The 24223-nt window shown below is 34.7% G+C and overlaps 4 protein-coding genes across 4 annotated transcripts; 1 reads left to right on the top strand and 3 right to left on the bottom strand.

Moving 5' to 3' along the window:
- Nucleotides 1-3885: 3885 nt before the first annotated feature.
- Nucleotides 3886-5568, bottom strand: LOC147280532 (uncharacterized). Its single transcript, XM_086252225.1, is given in 3 exon segments — nucleotides 3886-4392; nucleotides 4394-4776; nucleotides 5553-5568. Coding segments are annotated over 3 exon segments (906 nt in total).
- A 3372-nt stretch (nucleotides 5569-8940) lies between these two features.
- LOC147280531 (RING/FYVE/PHD zinc finger superfamily protein) lies at nucleotides 8941-11845 on the top strand. Its single transcript, XM_086251161.1, has 4 exons — nucleotides 8941-9598; nucleotides 9794-10166; nucleotides 10300-10905; nucleotides 10983-11845. The coding sequence occupies exons 1-4, from the start codon at nucleotides 9262-9264 to the stop codon at nucleotides 11842-11844; spliced, it is 2178 nt and encodes a 725-aa protein (XP_086107287.1). The 5' UTR covers nucleotides 8941-9261; the 3' UTR covers nucleotide 11845.
- Nucleotides 11846-12057: 212 nt separating this feature from the next.
- On the bottom strand, nucleotides 12058-16027 carry LOC147280530 (vacuolar protein sorting-associated protein 9A-like). The gene is made up of 6 exons (XM_086251162.1): nucleotides 15811-16027; nucleotides 15519-15666; nucleotides 15053-15223; nucleotides 13667-13846; nucleotides 12745-13048; nucleotides 12058-12327 (listed from the first exon to the last, which is right to left on the bottom strand). The coding sequence occupies exons 1-6, from the start codon at nucleotides 15903-15905 to the stop codon at nucleotides 12086-12088; spliced, it is 1140 nt and encodes a 379-aa protein (XP_086107288.1). The 5' UTR covers nucleotides 15906-16027; the 3' UTR covers nucleotides 12058-12085.
- Nucleotides 16028-22030: 6003 nt separating this feature from the next.
- On the bottom strand, nucleotides 22031-23127 carry LOC147280529 (B2 protein-like). Its single transcript, XM_086252224.1, has 4 exons — nucleotides 23097-23127; nucleotides 22879-22979; nucleotides 22611-22805; nucleotides 22031-22072 (listed from the first exon to the last, which is right to left on the bottom strand). Exons 1-4 carry the CDS (start codon nucleotides 23125-23127, stop codon nucleotides 22031-22033), a joined length of 369 nt encoding a protein of 122 aa, XP_086108350.1.
- Between the last annotated feature and the right edge of the window lie 1096 nt (nucleotides 23128-24223).

Raw genomic sequence — 24223 nt, 5'->3', positions numbered from 1 at the left:
TGATTGGCTAATGGCCAGATACATTTAAGAGCATGTACAATGGCTTTTTGCTATATGCTATATTTAGCATGACTTTTAGCATTTAGCAATAGCTTTTGTGTTTTTTGCTCCAATAGCACAAAAGGTATAGCTATATATGTTAGTATGTTTATATTTTTAATATATTTATATATATCCTTATAAATTTTAATTTTATATATTAAATTATTTTAATAATTATATTATAGTAAATATTTTAATGAGATCTTTAATATGAGCTCAATATTAAATATATTTAAATATTATTATTTTAATACATAAATTAATATTTTATTATTTTTATTGTCAAAGTCAAATTTAGGAATTGTAACATTTGAAGACATGGTCAATCAACCTATGATAGCTGCCCATCTTCATACTTTTTGCTTCAACCTTTTCCACTCACATAAATATCATTTCCTTTCTCTCTCTCTCCGTGGGACCCAGCACTTTTTCAACAAATCACTTTCTTTCACTTCGTTTTTTTTATTCTTTCTTTACACATACTTTTCAGATGATAGGTCCACTTTTTTCCTGAGTTCCTCAATAGCAATTGCTAAATTTAGATATGCCATTGTAGTGAGTTTTTTTTTTATCAATTTTGCTATATTTAGCATATAGCATTGCATTTAGTCATGCCATTGTACATGTTCTAACAAAACAAAAAACAAATGGGCCCAGCCAGCTTGTTCACATGCGCAACTGTCACAATTTCAAACTATCCAAAGTGAAAAGCAAATCACATGCCGACAGATGGGACCTAGCCGCAGGAAGTACATTCCTCCAATCAGCGTGCGCCACCACATCGTTTTCTCTCTCCTGTTGACAGCTCATGTGCACAATAAGGTCCAGCCTTTTCTTGGCTTTTGAGCTTGCAATAGCTAAATTTTTTGCTAAACTTAGCTATTGCAATTTTAGCTTAACTAAATGCTAACCAATGTAGAGGATTTTTGTGACTTTTAGCTAAATTTTAGCTTTAGCTATTGCTTATACCTAACCAATGCACATGCTCTTAGAGGACATATGCCTACATATTTTTTTGGCCCAATATATTCAAACAACTTGATGATATAGGGAGAATAGCAAACCCCTAATTGAGTAATTATAACTCATTTGATTCGCCAGATGGAGTTTTTGGAAATCAATTCATATGCATTTTTTATGGGGAATGAAATACAAGATTTTCATTCTTATGTTTGGTAATGCTGAGAAAGTAACCAGAAAATATCTTTTTTATTTTCATTTCCATGTTTGGTTTGTATGGAATAGGAAATAAAAATTATTTAGTTTTCCAAATATATCTTTATTCATATATATATATATGTATATATATAGGCTCCTTTAATTAAAGATCATCTATATAAAAAAGTCAATTATAAATAAATCAATAAAAATTTTCACAATTACATATTAATCAATGCATTTTTTCATAATTTCATTTTAGTCATTATTGACCAAAATGAAAAAAGATAAATTATAATAGATTAATATACATACATTACTATTCAGATTTAGATTTGTATTAGGCTTGTGTTTGACTGCTACACAGCAAAACGTCTGCCCAAAACCCGAGACTTAAATCCTAAGCCATAAGCTCCAGAACCATAATTCTAAACTCTAAACCTCATTTATATAACCTGCACTCCATTTCTATACTCTAAATCTCATTTTTATACCCTAAACTAAATCAACGGCAACATCGTAATTTTATGCCCATAAGTAATAAAAAAAATGAATGGGAAAATTGGTATTTTTCAATACACCAAAATACATGATATCATCAAGTAGTTGGGCTTAGTGACTAAATTGAGATATAATTTCAAAAGTCATTGACCTTTATGAGAAAAGAAAATTTACATTAACTATTATGTAATATTGAAATGTTTTATTGATTTAAATGTAATTTGCTATATAAAAAATTAGACAAATAAAAAAATATTAATATATCTAATTTTGATAAAATAAATTGATGACATAATGTTTTTTATAAACATTTTAAATGATGACACTTTTATCAAACGGTTAAATGGTTTCCGATTTTTCTAATTTTTTACAAGATTGATCATTAAATTCAGACTTCAAAAATAGATGATTTCGATCGTCAAATTATAATGTAAAATGAGCCTTGCAAGAGATCTCTTATTTATCCTTAAATGAAGGATCATAAATGAAGGATCCCAGAGTAAAAGGGGATTGTATATATATAATAGATAATAGTACTTCAGATAATTGGTAATTTCAATTTTTAATAACGAAAAATTTGTAAAACCTCGAAAATTTTCAAATTTTATTTGAGACTGTGCAAATTTTTTATTGATTTCCTATTATTTATTTCTATTTAAAATCTTATTGGGAATTTTACAAAATTATTTGTTTAGAAAAATGTTTTAATTTATAAATTCTTCTAAAGTTTGACCTTATTTTGACCAAAAATAAATATTTTGTTTTTTATTTTAATTTTTTTTCGATCGATAGAGCTCAACTCTACGAGCTCGTAGACTCGAATAGTGCGTGAATCGGAGTTAAAATTCAAACATTTGACTTGGTATTTAATAATTAAATAATCATTTAATTAATTAAACTATGGCTCAATAATTCTAATCATGCCCATTTCTAATACAACCCAACACCTATTGGCTTGTGACATTTTAGGTTTTAATTAAATCTGGCAGTAGGTTAGGGAGACATTCCTAAATAATCTTGTCTATCAGACCTTGGGTCTCCATAAGTCAAGATTGACGTCTAGCAGCATGTTATGTGTTGTAACGCGATTTCTGTAAAATTTGGAAAGGAGAATAATTTTCTTGAATTGATAAGTTGATTGTACAATAATACAGCTATATATAATCACAAGTCTATGTAATCAACTCTTACGATCTTGCTAATTGATACAACAATATACAAAGAAGGAAAACAATCAACAAGGCTATTCTTGCTCCATAATGAACGATGATTGAATGCCAAATATAGATGAAAAGCTTTGACTTTCTCAACACTCCCCCTCAAGTTGGTGAGTGAATGTCTTGAACAGCTAACTTGCCTAACAAAGAAAGAAAACGTTCCTTTCCCAAAGCCTTGGTAAAGATGTCAGCTAATTGCGCCGAAGATGGAACAAATCCAGTAGTAACCTTTCCTTCCAGAATTTTGTCCTGAACAAAGTTGCAATCAATTTCTATATGCCTTGTTCGTTCGTGAAAGACTGGGTTTGCTGCGATTGGAAGTGCCGCTTGATTATCACAGAACAAGGTTGCTGGCCCCATATCCTTCACTTGTAAATCCCGAAAAAGACTTTGCAACTATGTGAGCTCATATCATGATGCTGCCATAGCTCTATACTCCGCTTCTACGGAGGATAATGAAATTGTCTTTTGCCTTTTGCTTTTCCACAAAATAAGGCAATTTTCGAGGAAGACAAAATAGCCGGTTGTGGATCGTGGAGTGGTGGGGCAACCTGCCCAATCCGAATCGCAATACGCCTTTAATTTTAAAGTATTCTAAGAAGAAAACATAATACATTGACCTGGTGTACTCTTGTAATGTCTGGCCGAGTGATGGTGAGGTAAATTAGGCAACCCACCAATCTTCTATATTTGGCTAAATCATTAAGTATACCGCCTTCATCAGGAAGCAATTTAAAGTTTTGCTTCATAGGGAAACTTGCTGGCCGAGATCCTAGAAATCCCACATCATTAAGAATGTCCAATGAGTACTTTCTTTGTGAAATGAAAATACATTTTTTGGAGCATGCCACCTCTATACCCAGAAAATATTTCAAGCTACCAAGGTCTTTAATGCGGAATTTGGTATTCAAAAAAAGTCTTGAGGCTATTAATAGCTGACATATCATTCCTAGTAATCAAGATATCATCAACATAGATAAGGAGGACAGTAAATGACTTTCCTTGTCGTTTGGTAAAAAGGCCAGGGAATAGTCTGCTTTGGATTGAACATAACCGGTTGATTGAATGACTTGTGAAAATTTGAAGAACCATTGTATCCGTCGCAAGAGCCACCTTGCACTATCATGGCTGCTGGCTCAATGAGGGTTTGGGCTGCAACTCCGCGTTGCTTTTCCTCTTGAGTCACCATACCATAAACTTTCCGAACACTAGGCAGTGGCGACATGAGAAGGATCTGTCCCTGAATGGCACCATATGATTCATCTAATCCTATTAGCATATGCATCACCTTTGTAGTTTCAAGTTGTTCATTATGAGATTTCATCGCCCCACATGAACATGGCTCCGTGGATTTGTGAGAATCCATCTTGTCCCACAAACTCTTCAACTTTGTGAAATAGATGGCAACATACTGCTGGTTTTGGGCGAGGCGTGCAATGTCATGCTAGATCTCAAAAAGGCGTGAAAGGTTTTGCTAAAAAAAAACATTCTCGAAGGTCATCCCACACATCCTTGGCTGTCTCTGAATAGACGACATAAGTGGCAAGATCTGTAGCAATGGCATTAAGGAGCCAAGAAAGGATCATGTCATTGCACCTCTGCCAAAGAGCAAATTTTGTGGGTTTCTTCACCACAGACTGTTGCGTCACGCTCCTATCGATGAACCTTAACTTGTTCTTCGCACTCAATGCATTTGTCATAGAACGGCACAAAGTGCCATAATTGTCGCCAACGAAGGGCTTTGAAACAAGCACCATTTCTGGATGGTCGGAATGGTGAATGAAAAAAGGGCTAGTAGGATCACTCGAAAAAGAGCCAGCAATATTATTGGAGCTTTCTTTCAAATCTCCCCCTATAGCTAGAAAAAAAATTTCTTCAGAGAAGAAGAAAAGAACGAGAAAAAGAAGTTTAGGAACCCAAGAGGGACTCTAATACCATGTAAAATTTGGAAAGGAGAATAATTTCCTTGAATTGATAATTTGATTGTACAATAATACAGCTATATATAATCACAAGTCTATGTAATCAACTACTACGATCTTTGCAAATTGATAGAGCAATATACAAAGAAGGAAAACAATCAACAACGTTACTCTTGCTCCATAATGAACGATGATTGAGTGCCAAATATAGATGGAAAGCTTTGACTTTCTCAACAATTTCACTACCTTGTTGTTTACCTATAGCACCTACAAAAAAAGACATGAAAAAAGCCTTGGGGGTGAGAGGGCACCGATATGGTGCCAGCCAAGGGATTCGCACTCACATGGACCTCTGACATTAGTTTATTCAGCAGACCTCTGGAACCTTCCTATGTTCGTTAAGAAGCTTCCTATTTCCTGATGCTCGACCATTTCAAGGGTTCTAGCCTTCATCTCGTTGTAGTCCCAATAATACAAAATTTGGGATCTCACACAAAATGCTATTAAAAGTGTTTTTAACTATTTGAAAGCCTTTTTAGGCCTTTTAAAAACAAAACAATCGATTAGATCTTTTACGTAAATAGGAGACTTTGCACCCATGAAATTTATCCAAAGAGATTCAAATGTTCATATTTTATCAAGTAGAATATTAAATCCTAAAAATTAAAATGAATAACAGATTATTCCAACAACAAGGGAATTTTTTAAACACCTATGAGGTTTGCCATTATTAGAATGCAATTAAGTTTGGAAGAGCCTTTACTCTGTAAAACTTAATATAATTTATTATATACAACGATATTTTAGTAATCAAATTTATCATGATTTCGATTCTTATTAGTTAGTAACAAGGTGTTAAATTTCGATTTTCTGGGACGTCGAAATCGAAACTCATATTTGTTAAATTTTCGTGATAATTTCGTTGAAATTATTGAAATTTTGCCAAAATCCTCGAAAGTTCGGCGAAATTTTCGGTGGGTGAGATAGAAGGAGAAAAAGAAGACTGGTTTTGGGTTTTGGAAGGCTGGGTTTTTGGAGAGAAGGCTGGGTTTTGGGAGAAAGAGGGGGTGGCGGCAGGGGGCGGCAGAGGGGAGACAGGGGGGAGATGAGGGAGAAAGAGAAGAGGGTGGGTTGGTGATGGAGATGCACAGAGAGAGAGAGAAGCACAGTAGAAAGAAGAAGAAAAAAAACAGAGACACGAGGATAATTGGAAAAGAAAGGAAAGAAAAGAAAGGAAAAAAAAAAAAGAAGGAAAAAAAGAAGGAAAAAAAAAAAGAAGGAAAAAAAGAAGGAAAAAAAGAAGGAAAAAAAAAGGAAAAAAAAAACTTAAAAAGAGAAAAAAATTAAAAGGTTTAGGGTTGATTGGGGTTCGAGGTCTTTGGGCAATTGTAAAGAAAAAAAATGGTTTGGGGTTTCGTTTGGCCGTTTTTTTAAACCCTAAACTAGTAAACTCTAATATATTTTTATATAAAAAATAATTAAAAATATTCTAATGGGCCTAAATTCTAATATCATATACCATATCCTAAACAATATAGAGTATTGATTATAAAAATATATAAGGTTTAGTATATAGATTATAAAGTATAAATAATATACTAATTTCATTTATTCATTATACTAATTTTATTTAACAGTATTTGTCTCCAGCACGCATTATATTCATCTTATATTACATGAAATCTACTATATAATTTGGTTTATTCAATTTTTTTTTATCAATTTAGTAGATAATATGTTAAATAAACATATGGTAAAGTTTCATTCAAAATTTTCGTATTTTGATAACAATTTTCGTCGTTTTCGTATAATTTTTGTCGAAATTTATATCGAAATTTCTTCGAAATCCAAAATTTTATTCCTTGGTTAATAAACACATTTATAAGTTAATTTTTGATTTATAAGAATATATGATTCTAATTTTTTCTCACTTTAATTCATTCTTATTTCAATTCTTTCTCATTCTAATTTCAGTTTAATAAATTTGTAAAGAGTATTTTGCGAGGACAGTCTTACAGTAGAAAGTAGACTCACTACTAGACTATACCAGAAACAACAAATGTCCACGGTGTCGGACCGTCGGTAGCGTTAATTGTTTATTTGATAAGGACAGCCTCAAGGCCCTCAACAAGAGTTTCTTGGAAAGTGACCTCAATTTTTCTCTCTTTAAAATTCTGTTGGGTTTGAGAAAGTTGAGAAACTCTCCTCATCTCCCGCCTAATTTTCATTTTGTTTTCATTTTCAACCAAATTTCAAATTACTTTAAAACTCAACTCAGACACTCAAACTTTCAGCTTGTCTAATCTTCCGCCATCCAGCTTGTCAAGTTGTGTGATGAACTAATTACTAATCTATTTATCATATACATGTCATTTCATAATTTTTTTTTGGCCTCATCATTTCATATAAAAATGGACAAGTTTTCTTTGTTTTTTTCCTCTATTTTTTCTTTTCTATCATAGTCAAATCCAGTGGACCATCCAACAGCCTTTCTTTATGTTATCCAATACCACAATGCACAATCTGGTAAAAGTAAAAGCTGGTAGGTGACTTTATATGTGGTCCTTTGATCCTTTCTCTTTTCTTTATTTATTTATTCTCTTTATGAAATTTCCAAATAAATCCATGAAAATTAGAAACCCCTTATTTTCTTTTTTACAAAGTTACAAACTGACAAATTGCAAGGAAGAAGGAACCCCTATTTTGGCTAAAGATGGGTCCCTCTCAAACATTAGCACATTACTCCCAAGATTTACATTTTTTTATAACAGAAGGCCTGCACTGCACACTCAGTGCTCAGTGCTCAGTGCACACAACTAGTATGCAACATGATAAGAGTTAAAAGAAGACGGATTGGGAATTTGGGATTACGTAAAATAACTATATTGCCCTTCATTTTGTTATTAAGGCTTGTTAAAGGGGATTAAGAAGTTGAAAAAATTTATATACGTGATTTTTAAATAATACTAGTAACTCCAACTTGCATTCACGTGATGCATTTGAAAGAGACAAATTGGTGCGTTGAACACTTGAACTGCAGGTAGGAAAAGTTGTGCGTTAGAGAGAGATTTTCCTTTTTTTCTTTATGCATTTTATCATAATCTTCCTTATTTATCAAAATTATTGTCCAAATTTATTATAAAGGTTTAAGGATGCATTTGTCTTTGTATTGTTTCATTGTTTTCTATTCATGTGCTTTCCCTAGTGGGCAAAAAAAAAAAAAAATTCATGTGCTTTCCCTGTTTTCAAATTGATAAAATTTTTATAGGTTAAATTTCACTTTTCATTTTTGTAGTTTGCAAATTCCATTTTGATTCTTATAATTTAAACTATTCTAAGTTTGGTTATATATTTTACAAATTTTTACAATTTAAGGACACGTTAACTTTTTTATTCATTAAATTATTAAATTTATTGAGCTTTTGATAATTTACTTTATAAACCATTGCCATTTTAATCATACATTTTACAAGTTATTTGTAATTTACAAACGAATTTAACTAATTAATAAATGAAAATGTTAATATATCCTTGAATTGGAATAGTTTGTAAAATATATGAAGAAAATTAAAACAATTAAAACTATAAAGACTAAACGTAAAATTTAATTATTTTTTTAATTTACACTTCATGACACATTATATACAAGCAATATGTATAAAATAAGATACAAGTTATTGTAAAAATAATTTCTTAAAAATAAGTGACAAGAATGATTAGAATTGAGATAAGTCTAAAATTCGATTTCATTTATGTTTGGTTTACGAATTAAAAGCTAGGAGGCTAGGAATATAAAAAAGATTTGAAAAACAAATTGATGACCGGTAGCATTTTAAAAGTCACATGAACGTGGAGCATTACCAGCCTTCGGATGTTAAAGTCCATAAATGTGAAGAAAAGAATTTGAACCGTATATACCATATGGGGGGGGGCAGGGCCATAAAGGTTTTGCAAAAAATTATTATTAATCCGAGAATAGCGATGACCGATGCAGGACCTTGGTTTTCTCACTTAAAATACAAATAAATAAAAAAATTGAAAAAACAGATATAAAATATTATTATTAATTATTTTTGGTAAAAAAAGGAAAGTGGGAAATTGGGAAACGGGAATAGAAAAGGAAACAGAATGCGAAGAGAAATAAGGAACCGCCATACGAAACATAAGGAGTTTAGGATTTTATTTATTTTATATAAATAAAAGTAAAAAGCGAGAAGAAAAAAAACGCAGAGCAAACCAGTGAAGGAGGAATTGGAAGCGAAGGCCTATTCTGAATTTATAAATCTAAGTTTAAAGCCTTCTCTAAGTCTAAGACTGACTGTGTGTGAATTTTGAATTTTAAACACGAATTTGTAATTTAACAAACAAGTAGAAGCCAAGCCAAGCCAGATCTACGCATCGATCTGATCTAGTGATCTACCATGGTGATGATGAACGACAGACCTTCCAAGCGGGCCAGGAGGAGAGTCACCGCCGATCTCCCCGATCTCTTCAGCTTCCCTCCTCAGCCTCAGCCTGAATCGCAAGAAGACGACACCGTTTCTCCGGAGCCCTTCCGTGACAGCGTGCGCCGCTTCCTCACTCGCCACGCGCGCGTCACGCTCCCTCCCTCCTCGCTCTTCCCGTCCCTGCTGACGTGGCAGATCGCGCTCCGGGTCGGCCATCCTACCGACCCGGCGCTCCTCCCCTTGGACGTCGTCGAGGAGGACGTCACGCGCTCCCGCCGATCCGTGTACTGCGACGAGTGCCGAGTTGTTGGTGAGTCCACTCACCCCACCTCAGTCTCTACTGCTTTACTCTTTCTTTTTTATTTATTTATTTATTTTATTTTTTTACAGATAGTAAAAAGATTTTAATTTTAATTTTTTTGGGTTAGAAGTTAGAAGTAATGTGATGTTATTTGGAGTTTGGAAAATGTTGGATAATGTTGGATAATGTTGGTGTTGCTTTTAGGTTGGAGTGGGCATCCGGTGTGCAGAAAGCGATACCATTTCATAATAAGAAGAGGGGCGGAGACATGTTGTGAGGGTGAAAACAGTCCATTACAGCAGCAAGAACACCAGCAACAACATAACAACAACAACAACAACAAAAAGTGGTGCAACTCTGTTATTAGTACAACCACCACCGATTCCGAGACGGATGATGTTGAAGACTGGGCGTATCTACAACTCAATGATAACACTCATCTTCTGCATGCTGTCATTCACTCAAATGGCTTCGCCCACCTTCTCACTGTCAATGGAAGACAAGGAGGCTCCACCATTCTCTCTGGCCGTCACATTATGGACTTGTGGGATAGGCTCTGTAAAGCCCTCTCTGTCAGGTCCTTCACTTTCTTTGTATTTATTTTGTTAATTGTGAATCTGAAAATCAACTTCTCATTGCATTTGGTTTTACTGGAGAGATAGAAACTCAATCCCTACTGAATTACTTTACATTGTTTTGAACTTGGACAGGAAAGTTAGTGTGATGGATGTGTCAAAGAAGCATGGGATGGAGTACCGGCTGCTGCATGCAGTCACCAAAGGCCGATCTTGGTATGGGGATTGGGGCTATGAATTTCGTGCTGGGAGCTATGCTCTCACTCGAGACTCATACCACAAAGCAGTGGATACCCTGTCCAGCTTGCCTTTACAACCTTATCTATTCCAACCAAGGAGACCCCGCACTCGCTTGCAGTCCATTATTTCTTTTTACCAATCCTTGTCAGATACCCAACTCCTAACAATCAAGGATCTTTTCACATATATGCTGACTCTCATCCATAGAACCCGCTTGCCTATGTCATCTAAGAAATCAAAGGAAGACACTTCCAATGTTTTATGTGCGTGGACCACCAATGATGTTGAACATGTGCAACAAACTATGATCAAGCTGCTACTTGCATCTGTTGGTGAGGGTAGGTGGGTGTCGAGGCGTGCTCTCAGGGCTGCATTGTACAAGAATTCCTCTCCGGAGCTTCTTGATTTCTGCCTTAAACACTTGGGAGGGAAGTTGGCAGCAGCCAATGGCATGGTAGTTAAGGCCCGATGCAGTCCTGCTTCAATTGATCTAGAATACAGGTAAAGAGGCAACCATTGTTTGGTTTTCAGTTGCTTTTGTCAACTTATACGTAAACTGACATTAAATATGGTAACAGGCTTGAGCCATTGAGTATTGTAAACAATGGATCTGGGTTGGGGTCTGACTTGAATTTCCCATCGGAGGACCAAATCCTTTGTGACCTCAAATTTTTGTATGATTCCATTCTCCACCCTGATACCATGGTAAGCTACACACCTCAAGCAATGAGAGAAAGCGTTATTGACGCAGCCACTAAGCTGCTTGATTGCAAGCAATTTATGAAGGACTGCAAGCCTGATAAAATGGCAGTGGAAAGCCCCTTCGGCATACACCTCTGGTGTCATGTGGAGCTTTCAGACCACCCTAAAGATGATTCTGTCCTGCCTCCAGAACTAATTGTCTTGCCCTTGAATGCAACTGTTGCTGACCTTAAAAGTGAGGCTACAAAAGCCTTTCAAGATGTATATGCCATGTTTAAGAGGTTTGAAGTTGAGGAATTGCTTGAATATGGCTCTATAAAGGATTCAATTACAGTAAAATTTCTGGTTGGATCAAGTGGCTCGATTCTTTTGAAAGGGAGATGCCCTGCAAAACACGGGCTTGACCGCTTCCGAATGGAGAGAGGAATGGAAAGATGGACTGTTGATTGCACATGTGGGGCTAAGGATGATGATGGGGAGCGAATGTTGGCTTGTGATACATGTGGTGTTTGGCAGCACACAAGGTGTGCCGGGATTCATAGCTCGGATGAAATCCCTGCAAAGTTTGTTTGCATGAGATGTGTGAGCTCATACCGCAAGAAAACCCAAAGCACCCATAACTCTGCCAAGGAAGCAAATGGTGTTTCTTTTTCTAACACAACTTGCAGAGTTAAGGCAGGGGCGACTGATGGTCCCAGCGTAGCATCTAACTTGGCTATGACATTTGGTGTACGTTGAGTGTAATATATCTTTATGTACAGTTAGTTAACATTTGCTTAGTTTTTGGATAGGAGGCAGATTTTTCACGTTTTATATGTTCCTCGCCCCCATCGTTAACCCCTTTCTGAGACAAGTTGTCTGTGTATATAGCTCTAGCTCAATGGAATGAAAACAAAAAACAATGCAAAATTTTATTTGTCACAATTTTTGGGAAATAGTAATCGATTTTGCAAATTGCAATGGGTATACATTTACCTCTTCATTCTCCAGCTTTTTTATCAGCATTCGTACCTGTTGTTTCCTGGGACTCTGTTAAAAGAACGTTTCTAGCTTCTAAATTACTGACATGGGTTTCTGTCCTAGAAAACGAAAGGTGTCTAACAGCCGTGCACAGGCCAGTATACTTGGTAACAACTTCCTTGTAAACACTCAGCAATCTCTCCACATCTCCAACTGTCAGATCCCCAACTTCTTTATCCATATAAGGGTAATTTGACGCACCTGTAGTCAGAGCGATAATAGCATTTTTAGATCCACTGGTCTTAAAAAACAAAAAGATACTTGTAAGTAATGGTGGATGCATTTATCCGCGTACAAATGAATTTTTGATGGAATATAACAATCAAATAAGTATATCCCCCTTCCATTTGGATTGCAAAATGGGCAAAATGGTGGATGTATTTAATTGGTATATGGATTGGAAAATGGGCAAGGCTCAAATCACAACCATTGTGGTTTAGTGATTTAGAGAGTTAAAAAAACTGTACTATTTGAGCATGTGATGTGATTGTATTATCTTGGTAATCCTATACCAATTAAAGTCAACACATGGCTTAGATTAATGCAAAAACCCTAAAACAAAGGACTTAAAAAAGGGTAACATTTAGGAAAATGAACACTTAAAAGTTTGAAACTTACCACTTGTCTCTTTATCATGTGATCTTGCTGAAGGAGCAGGATCTGTACGGCTTTGTGAGGTTGTCATTTCTTCCAAAGTGGCTGTGGGTTCCTTTTCTGTTGCCTTATTGGTCGATCTTGCTGCTTGCATGCTCTCTTCAAATTCAATTTCATCGATAGAAAGGGATTTAGCATTTAACTCAAAAATAAATGTTTTGGCTGAGACAAGATTGGTGAGGTAATAGGCCGCTTCTGACACAAGTTTTGTCTGCCTTCGATATAGCTGAATGAATTTGAGGTTGGAATGCAATTGTGGAGGATTGGCCTGTTAGTGCAAAGTTAAAAGGCTTAGTAACTTAAGATGTAGCACAATGGAAATCAAATTAGACATCTGAGGGATAAAACTCAGAAATGATTGATCAACAACAAACACCAAATATAACATCTTAATTAGATACCTGAAAATAGCTGCAAACACCAAATGCTCACCTTATGATGAATATGAGTGGCTATGGAGTATTCTAAAGAACTATTAATTTGTTGATAAGAAATCACTTCTCATGTAAATTTTTATACAAGCATGCCACAACAAATAAGTGTAGAAATGCCACGAAATTTTATGGAAGTAATCAACATGATCCTGGATTGGGAAGAGACCAATATACAATGTTATAATCAATTCTTCTTTGGTGAGAAAAACATTCTGATGATGCAAAGAAGAAAATCAATTTTAAGAAAATGATAAAATTTTAACACACAACACACACATCAAAACCAACAAATGAGGCAACAAAAAGACATGCATTAATATATTTCAGGCCTGTTAAGATGTGGCTTTCAAATGTAATATCACATCACACTGTTAAAAATTGAAGAAACATAGGAACCATAGTTAAAAAATGGACATGATTAACAGAATGGCTTATTACCAAGGAGAGCTTGCCTTGATCGTAACATATATGAGGACAGGAAGAAAGTCATCAGCTCCTGCTAGCACATGATTTTCCGACATTGATGCATTGAGCAACAAATTGTTAATGACCTTGCAGCAATTCATAATACAGAGAAGCTTCTCACGAGGGGCTTTGAAAGCATTGATTTTCTGCAATTCTTTTTCTGCAAGCTGGGTAAAAGAAAGAGAAATTAAGGCTTGTCCTTAGTGCTTACAAGGGAGAAATAAAATATTGTACAAGAGAAAAAAAAAAGACTCTAAAATGATAATAGAAAGGATAAGACAGCAGCTGACTAATGCAATTATAAAACACTTTAAAGAATCTAGTTCTCTGGACGGCCATTTGTCTTCAAAAAACCAATATATTCAACAAACATCCAAGGGGAAGGACGCTATTATCCGAGATTTTACGCAATTATTCCTACCAACAAAGTTCTTTTAAGATTATTTATTATCTCAAACTAAAAATAATCAGAAAAGTTTAGCTGTATATATCTGTGCAACAAAATTATAACATGTGTCATTTTTAAAAGAATGCATGCTACTTTCTGGCTACATTTATAGTGATTAAATCTTTATCTACGGCCATTGAACTCAATGTATGACACACTTCCATTACTTTCAAAGCCTCTCATATATCTAGTTTTATATTATAATCTGACAAAAAAGGGATACAAAATTACCTGGTCAAAAATCCTCCTCCGCCTCCAAAGTTAAAAAGGAAAGAAAACATAAAGGAAAGAACATAAATGCCCTTTTTGACTTACAAGTGGCAAATTGTTGAAATCAAAAGGCACTCTTACAAATTTAAAAGAGAAACCTAAACCGCAAAAGGTACACATTTGTTTAGTTTAGAATTTTGAATCCTGTACAATGCAGTCATCCAGATTAAGACAACAAAGCTGCTGTTTGGTGTTCATAATTTAATAAAGAGAATTAGAGCTACTCTGCTAGAAAATGAGTTGTAGTTACAATTTCATATGACTACTACTATTTCTAAGAAAATGTGTGTCTACTGAACACTACCAGTCAAACTGAAAACACAGGGTGAATATACCCAACATTCCAGGTAAAATATAATCATTAAGATGGACATAAACAGAAAATGTGAACATGAATGACATAGCCCTTATGGTAAATTCCTTGTTAAAGAAGAAGCAAGCAAAACCAAGAATTTGGCTGGAAATCATCCCCCAGAAATCTATAAACTCTACTATAATTCTCTGCATTGCAGCAATAAAATGAAACTAATAGTACTAAATCTAATATGACAAACAATTTACTGAGCATGGTATTAGCATAATTAAACAGGACCAAATATGTGGTATCAATAATAATTTGCAATCCCAACAATTAGTGTGAACGCAGCATGCATACCAGCCACGAAGCTTCATTGCGTAGAACTGCTGGAATATCCAAATGCTCAGGCTTCAAGAAGGTCTGCAACAAGTGTATTTTCTGCGAGGTTTCAAGGTCGATCTTTGCATCCTCTGGAGAAGAAGAAAAGGTCCGGGAGAACAATTTTGTCATGACATATTTCTCCAAACCCTGCAGCAATTATGGAAAAATACACATGGAACTGAATATACCGCATAAAATTAGAGGGCATATGCTACATTGTATTCACTTAATCTTAATTACATAAGGTTGTCACCCCCTCCTTTTGTTTGGAAACTTAAACTAGTATGAACTGAAAGGGGATTCAATCATAAAAAAACATTGATTTGCAAATTGTCAAACTCTTGAGAAATTAAACTAACATAAACTAAATCCATCCACCATATTTTCAAACAACCATTGAGAAGCTGAGGATAAAGCAGCCAGAGAGAGAGAGAGAGACTACCTCCATTGCACAATCAACTTCCTGATCAGTTGCACCTGCCCACAATGGATGATCCCTAATAGCATCTTCCATTGTCGTGTAGAATTCTTGAACCCTTTTGCCATCATTTTCAGGGTTGGCCGCGTAAAATGAGAATGACACGATGAAGCTGTCAAAGAAAGAATATTGTCCTTGTTAAGATTAAGAAACGTTGGTCATGAAAGAAAAGAAAGAAGAAGGAATTTATCTGTCACACCATATTTCTCAGAAACCAAGCAATATAAATACATGAATTAGGGTTTGAGTAAAGTGCCTTTTGATAGATCGGACGAGATCGAGGGAAGCAGGATTTCGCATTCGATCGAGAAAATCATAGAAAATAGCCGAAGAGGCTGAGGATCCCTCCATTCTTTATTGATACTTCGATTGATTTGAGGCCAATTTAGACGACTGCCACCGCCACCACCGCCATTAGTCTCTGTCTCAAGAATTTGAAAGAAACAGTGTCTGGAACTGGAAGAGTGTTGAAGAAGAAGCAGCAGCATAGTATTAGTCGTTAATGAGACCAACAAGGAGAGAAGCAAGGAATGAGAAAAACGAAGAATGTTAGGTTTGGCACGTGAGGGGACCCCTTCCCTTGCTGGTTGGTGTCAAGTCTTCTTATAAATACATAAATATTCCTTCTTTCTATAAATATGACTTGTGATCTAGGGATAACAATTTGTTACCAGATACATTACACGATTTGATTTTGACAAAAATTTAGTGGGTGCAAATATGACATGATCCGTTAACATACAAATAATAAATAGATCAAACTAGTACAACAAATGTGAAACATGATTTTAACAGGTTAAACTCATTTAACTAGTATTAATCAATTTTTTTTAATAAGTAATCTAAGTGTAATATTTGGTTTTTTTTTTTAGAGAAAAGATTTTGTGCCCTATTAGAGCACAAAATCTATATGTCCTAATCTGATGTGGCAAAATTATTTACACACATCATTATATATTTTTCACATCATAATAATATTGTTATTATTAAAAAACTATATTGCCCAGCCCAATTTTAATTTCAAGGCAAAAACCCTAAGGTAGTTGTCTTCTCCAAAATCCAAAACAAACTCAATTCAAAACCTCAAATCTTCTAAAATCAATTCAATCACAGTGATAGTGATACAGATTGCTTCGTCTCAACCATTTAATTAAGGGTCATACTCATCTTCCTTCTTATTTATATTGTTAATGGTTTTGGTTTTTTGATTACATCTGTTGCGATTAGGATACGTATAATTCTTAATTGAAATTTTTACATTTCTAATGTTTAGATCCTATATCCATCAGGCCAACCTTGTTATTACCACCGATCAAATGAGATGATCTTGTGCTATTAGGTTGGGTTTTATTGATGATATTGACAGCAAACCCATCTTTTGTAAACATGGGTTTCTCTTGATTCTTTTAGTAATGAATAGCTATGACATATATTAGAGAGCAATTGCCAGACTCAAAAACAGTTTTAAGATTGGGGATATTTTATTTTTTTTTTAATTTTAAGAGCTTACATGCTTAATTTGGTAGTCAAATATTTTTTAATTTAATTTTTATGATTTTAAGAAAGGTTAAATGAGTCTTTTAAAGCTTATGTGACAAAATGAATTATGAGATGTATTTAATAATATTAAATATCCTATTTGATATGAAATTTCTATGTCATTAGGGCACTCTAGCATTGTCCTTTTTTTTTTATTAGGGGAGGGAAATCAAACTTGGGTGCAAAATGAGTAATTCTATGGTCTTTCCAACTGGGTTACTCCAATAATTGCAAGTAGTATTTGGTTTACGTACTATATCTTTCTATATTTTAGTTGAGAAATCCGTGGAATTAATTATCTAAGGACTAGAATGACTCATTTAATTACCTATTATTTGATACTTCGAATGTTGCTATGTTTACACCAAAAATGGAATTTAAAATAAAGTTTTCACTTTCAAATGGATTTTGATTTCTTATATAATGTTTTGCTTAATGATTTCAAAACAAAGGGTTTGTCTCTATACTTGGAAATTGATTTTTCTTTTAAAGTGAATAACCAAAAGCTTACCATTTATACAAAGCTTCTAATTCGGTTACACTCTGATTATTTGTTATTAAAAATGAAAATTTTTTCCACTATTTGGAATTAGATTGTTTATGTTAAAAGCCTTACATTGATCTTCGATCTTGTCATGTTCTTACTAAGGTTAAGTGAGAGTATGTTAAGGTTGAAGACCAACGTGGTGCTGCCACATACCCAAAGTGCTAGACCCCACTTTGGGGTGTGACATCAGGTCTATTAGGACTAGTTCGAATCTGCCACAACCTCATAAGATCTTGATTGACAACTAAGTACTCTATACAAGATTCTCATTTAATCGAATCAGTTCAAGTTCAGTGAACCTACACGCCAATAGGCACCAGGCCATAGTTTTGCCTCGGTGCATCCTGGGGCGGATCTACAATAGGGTCAATTGACCCCATGAACCCAGAAATGTTGGGCTTGAGGGAAATTTTTAACCCCATGAAGCTTGGGTGTTACTGGCAGGCGCAGAGGCAAGATGCAAACATGGTGTTTGTGAAAATGGCTAAAAGAGAAATGAAGACCAGATGATCTGACGCAGAGGAAGGAGTCACATGAGATGCATATGTTTTTTTTTTTTTTTTTAAATTCTAAACTTGCCAAAACGACGTCGTTTTGGCAAGTTAATTAAAACAAAACTACCACACCAAACAGCCACACAGAAATGGAGTGAAAGTGTAAAAGTGAAACCCTAAACAAGATTGAAGGCGACACCCCCCTACGCAGCTGTGCTTGCTCGCAACGCCAAAGTTCTAGACCCAAAAACGTTGTCCTTCCATCGCCTCTGCTCCTTTGCGACGCACCGACGCCTTCTTCTCCCTCTCAACGCGCCGATGCCCACTTCTCCCTCCCGATGCGCCGACGCCCACTTCTCCCTCCCGATGCGCCAACGACCCCTTCTGGCTTGCTCGCTCCATCGCTCGTGAGTGCCAGTCTGCCGCTGCTCAGCCTGCTCCCTCGCGAGTCGCGACACCCCTTGGTGAGTTACTTTAATCCTTGTGCTCCTTTACTGGTTGATGACTATATTGGTCGTTCTAAATATATTAATTAATACAATAAAATACAATATATCATACTTCCCATCTAGTAAGTTACTTAGTTTTATTTTTGTTAATATATTGGGTATTTGAGTTAGTTTTGTTAATTGGGTATTTGGGTTAATTAGGTTAATTGTTAATTGTTAATTGTTAATTGGGTATTTGGGTTAATTGGATTAATTAGTTAATTGGTTAATTGTTAATTGGGTATTTGGGTTAATTGAATTAATTAGTTAATTGGTTAATTGTTAATTTAAATTTCAAACAGAAATAGTCATGGTGAGGTATTTTAAAAGAAAATTAGGTGAGAGTTCGTCATCTTATCCAACACCAAATGATAGTATTGAATTGAAAGTTCAAAACAAAGTGAGCTAGATGCAATTTTGGCGAACCCTCCTGCAGACCCTGGACTTCAACCTCCAATGTCGAATTATGATCTTAATATTCGAGATCAAGTTCGAAGAGCTTATCTACAAAAGGGTCTGTGTCAACCTAAAAATCATACGTTTCCACAATCAATGTTTGGAGGGTACGCATGACGTTTTAGCCCTTTTTGGTTTAATGAGTATCCTACTTAGTTGGAGTATAGTATAATTAAAGATGCTGCATTTTGTCTTTGTTGCTATCTTTTTAAATCGAATTTTGAACAAGTGGGTGCAAATGCATTTACTGGTGAAAGTTTTTCTAATTGAAAGAAAAAAGATAGACTGCAAGTTCATGTTGAAGGCCTAGGTAGCGATCATAATATTGTTTTTTCTGGATTGTCAATATCTAATAAATCAGAGGCAACATATTGAATCAGTTATCATCAAGCACTCATCTAAATCTCGTATTGATTATCGCAAGCAAATGACTGCAACACTTGATTGCATTTGATTTTTATTACGACAAGGTCTTTCTTTTTGTGGTCATGATGAAACAAGAACTTCAAAAAATTGGGAAACTTTCTTGAGCTCTTGCAATTTCTTGCTGATCATAATGAGATTGTTAAGGCGGTTGTGCTAGAGAATGCTCCTAGGAATCTATAATTAACCGCACATGATATTCATAAAGAGATTGTAAATGCAGCTGCAACTGAAGTCATTAATGATATCGTTAGTGATATTGGAGATACATTATTTTCTCTTATGGTTGATGAATCACGTGATGTGTCAATAAAGGAGCAAATGGCAGTTGTGTTTCGATATATGGACAAAATAGGCCAAGTAATTGAAAGGTTTATGGGCATTTAATATGTTACTAGTACAACTGCACTTTCATTAAAAGAGGTTGTTGATCTATTATTCTATAGACATGGATTAAGTATATCCAAGCTGTGAGGATATGACAGAGCCAGTAATATGCAAGGTGATTTTAATGGTCTTCTTATCTTGAATGAAAATCCATGTGCCTTTTATGTTTATTGTTTTGCACATCAACTTTAACTAGCTCTAATAGCCATGGCAAATAATCATATTCAAATTGTTGCTTTCTTTGTCTTGGTGAGTGGAGCGGCTAATGCTGTTGCGGCTTCATGCAAGCGTCGTGATTCACTTAGAGAGAAACAACAACTAGCTTGAAGTTATGGAAGGTATTCAAAATGATGAGATTCTAACGGGGCAAGGTTTGAATCAAGAAACTAGTGTTAAACATCTCGGTGATACACGTTGAGATTCACATTATGGTACCTTGCTAAGTATAATTTCTATGTTCTCTCCTATAACTAGTGTGCTTGAAGATATTGTTGAGGATGGATTAAGTGTTGAAAAAAAAGATGAGGCAAATCTTTTGATGGAGTCTATGCACTCTTTCAATTTTGTTTTTTGTCTATTTGTGATGAAAGTTATATTGGAAATCACAAATGATTTGTCATAAGCATTACAAAAGAAAGATCAAGATATTGTGCATGCTATGATCTTAGTCAATGGATGCAAGCAACAATTGCAAGTAATGAGGGATCATGAATGAGATACTTTGCTTGATAAAGTTTCTTCTTTTTGTGTGAAGAATCATATTTATGTTCCCAATATGGATGCTGCATTTGTTCCTCAAGGAAGATCACGATATGGAATGCAAGAAATTACCAACCTTCACCATTATCGTTTTGAGCTCCTTTACACTATCATTGATATGCAACTTCAAGAATTAAATAATCGTACGTTTCAATGAGTTAAACACAGAGTTAATTGCTTATTTGTTTGGCATGTTTGAGTCCGGATGATTATTTCTCTGCTTTTGACAAGAAAAAACTATTTATATCCTTGCTCAATTGTATTCGAATTATTTTTCTAACAAAGAGCTCTTGGCACTTGAAGACCAACTTGGGACTTATATTACTAACATGCGAATGAGTGGTGACTTTTCTCAAGTGAAAAGAATTGGTAATCTAGCAAAAAAAAAAAATGGTGGAGATATGGAAAGACAAGTCATACTTATTAGTGTACTTGCTTTTGACATTGGTTTTAATTTTACCAGTTGCGACTGTTGAGAAAGCATTCTCAGCTATGAAGATTGTGAAGAATCTACTTCGTAACAGAATGGAAGATCATTGGATGAATGATAGTTTGATTGTGTACATTGAAAAAAATGTATTTGATAGTATTGATAATGAGGATATAATGTTGCGTTTTCAAAGTATGAAAACTGGTCGCGAACAATTATGATTTGTAATATTGTGTTATCTTCTATGAATGAAGTTTTTGTTCATTAATATTGAAGAGTTTTTTCCTACCCAAAATAAATATTCTTGAGCTTCTTAATCTTGCCCCCATTACAATTGATTTTTGAATCCGCTACTGGGTGGATCTTACACATGCAGTTTGAGACTGATTGTCTCCTCAACCAAGTAGGCTTAAAAAATATGATGATCTCTCTTGGATTTACAAGCTTTGAATGACAAACTTTTGAGGGTCTAAAGTTGGTTTGTGGCAAGGCTCTCTGGGTTTTTTGTTTTTTGGTTCAAGATATTCATTTACTTAAAAAAAAAAAAAAAAGGAAAGATATGTAATCTACAAGGAATTTTGCCTCTTGATGCTAGCCATAAGTAACAGGCTTTCAGTCGGAAGCACCACTACAAATTTAAAGCATTTTTTTAAATTATACACTGATATACTCATATACGCATGCATAGCCAAGCAGCATAGATTGTAATTTAATTTATAATTGTATTACGCTGTTTAGATTAATGAAAGCCTACATGACTTTTCCAACATTGCATTCTACCCATTGCTAATTGTGGTTTTAACTTTAACATCTTAATTTTCGATCATCATGAGGCAACTTTTGTTAAAACAACCATTCAATATATGCTGCTGCAATATTGCGAGTTTCTAACTAAATTAATATATGTTGGGATATGGATCATAAGGTAGCTGCATGTAAGTTTCTGCTGCCCTTCAGAGGTTCTCTTCTTCGAACAAGTCCAACAATGCAAGTGCCTGCAAAAAACTCAATTCCAATTAAAGATTTAAAAATAATATTAAAATTGTTTAATGGGATAGTGGTGTCATATCTATGATGCAATTTTTAAAATATATTAGCATGTGTCTTTATTTCAAGTAAATTTATAATTTTTTAAAGCAAATAGAATATATAGTATCATAATATTGAATGGTTATTACCATATATGTGGTACAACTGTCCTCTTCAAATTAAGGCCAAAATATAATTAGATATTAATTAGGTCAATATTATTTATTGGCAATTGGCAAACAGTCCATAATTCTCACTGAAAATAATGAGTATTTGCGACACTGGTCATTTAATATTAATGCTCATTTGGCCAAAAAACCAAAAAAAAACTAAACTAAACTGCTCGACTGTTGTGGATTATGAGAGTAATGCTACCTACCAATAGATTTGGGCTTAGGCTCTTGGGCTTATTTGTTGGGCTATCGTTCAATTAATTTCAAAATTTGGTAAAAGAAATTGTAAAAAGCAAAGAAGAAGAAAAGTTTTAAAATATAATATAATTACCTCAGGCACTGAGAGTTGTAAACGGAACTTGGGGCCATCATAGTGGTGAAGTATTGGCCTAAAAGCATCCTCTTGTAATGGTTTGCACTTTTCCTTGATTCGAATTCGAACCTGTGCTGGAAATCTTGATTGTCCTTTGCACTTCTTGTCTTCCCAGGCTGTTGGGTCTATGTTTGACCCTCCAAAACTCACAGCCTAATTTTCATCAATCTCATTAATTTCTATTCTAAAGAATGGACGTGATTACACTAAGTAAGGGAAGGTATACCTGGAATACTCCATGGAGCTGGTGGGCTGTGTAGTTGTAAAGAAAAAGGGGTAAGCCTGGGGTTATTGCCCGGACAGAGTCCTTATATTTCTGAGGCAGCCCTGAAAATTAAATACATGCATATTATGGAAATTAATTAATTAATTATATATAGAATATATGGAACAATAAAGAAGAAACATGCAGAGTAGGTAGTAAAAATGCATGTAATTACGTACCAAAGAGTTGACGATGGAGATCCTCTTGCATGGTGTCGTTGTTACAAACAAAAATGTAACCTCCCAAGACCTCATTCCTAGGCAGCATTTCAGCTTGGGGCAAGCACGTCTTATAATTATTATTATGCCACTTATTACTATCATATTCATGACTTCTACTACTACTCTGCCTCTGCTTCTGCTGCTGCAGCACATAATTATAATAATATTCATGATCATTGCTACCTTTCAGTGAATTCATTTCTAACAATTTCAGGGGCATAATACTACTACCATTAAACTTTCTATAATAATAATCTTCATCTTCATGATCATCATCTGCTGCGTTTGCGTTTGATTCATGTACTCTTTCTCTGCAGAATTGATTTCCAAGTGCAAGCCTTGATGCCGCTGCCCTCCATGTGTGGGTTTGGTTGTACTCATCGTCATCATCATCATCTCTACCGGACTCCCACAAACACCTGTTGTTGCTACTGTTACTATAAATATTGCTCATTGACATTAATTATATGCCTCTGTGTTACTACTCTGCCTAATTACACTCAATTAAGAGCTACCAAGACAGAATTATAGAGGTGAGGAACTGGAGATCGGAGATCGACTACTTATATGTAAATGCAATTTCTTGCTGCCTTTTAAACACTACTTAGTGTCACTCTACTACTTGTTAATTGTTATATATTATTGCTTTTATTCTGGTGGACATATATATGCAATGAACTTTCGGTACTCGTGGGGTCTTAATATTTTTATATTTTATTTTTGCTTTTGAAACTTTGCCCAGAATTTGAATCAAAAGAGTCCGCCATTATATATGCATGCTGCCCTGTGCACTCACTCATAAAGTAACTAGTTTGTATATCAATGATTGTCCACATATTTGATTTTCAAATCAAGCTCCCTCCTTTTTTATGATTGCTAAACAAAACAAGTATGTATAAACTCAATTGGGGTCGGCGACATAAGAGTAAAGGGTGAGACAAAAAACAAAGCAAGTCTTGTTCTGTGCCTCCCAATCTAAATTAATTAATAACTCCATCTTATTCTAAGAAATGCCTGTCACATCGGATCCACCAACCAACCCTTTGTTTTCTTCTTAATTTTATTCAAAAAGTAAAAATTGGACT

The sequence above is a fragment of the Dryas octopetala genome, chromosome 7 (genome assembly GCF_963921425.1).
Source record: "Dryas octopetala chromosome 7, drDryOcto1.1, whole genome shotgun sequence".
Classification (NCBI taxonomy): Eukaryota; Viridiplantae; Streptophyta; class Magnoliopsida; order Rosales; family Rosaceae; genus Dryas; species Dryas octopetala.
Note: the sequence above shows the minus strand (reverse complement) of the source record. Positions and strands in the feature narration are given on the sequence as shown.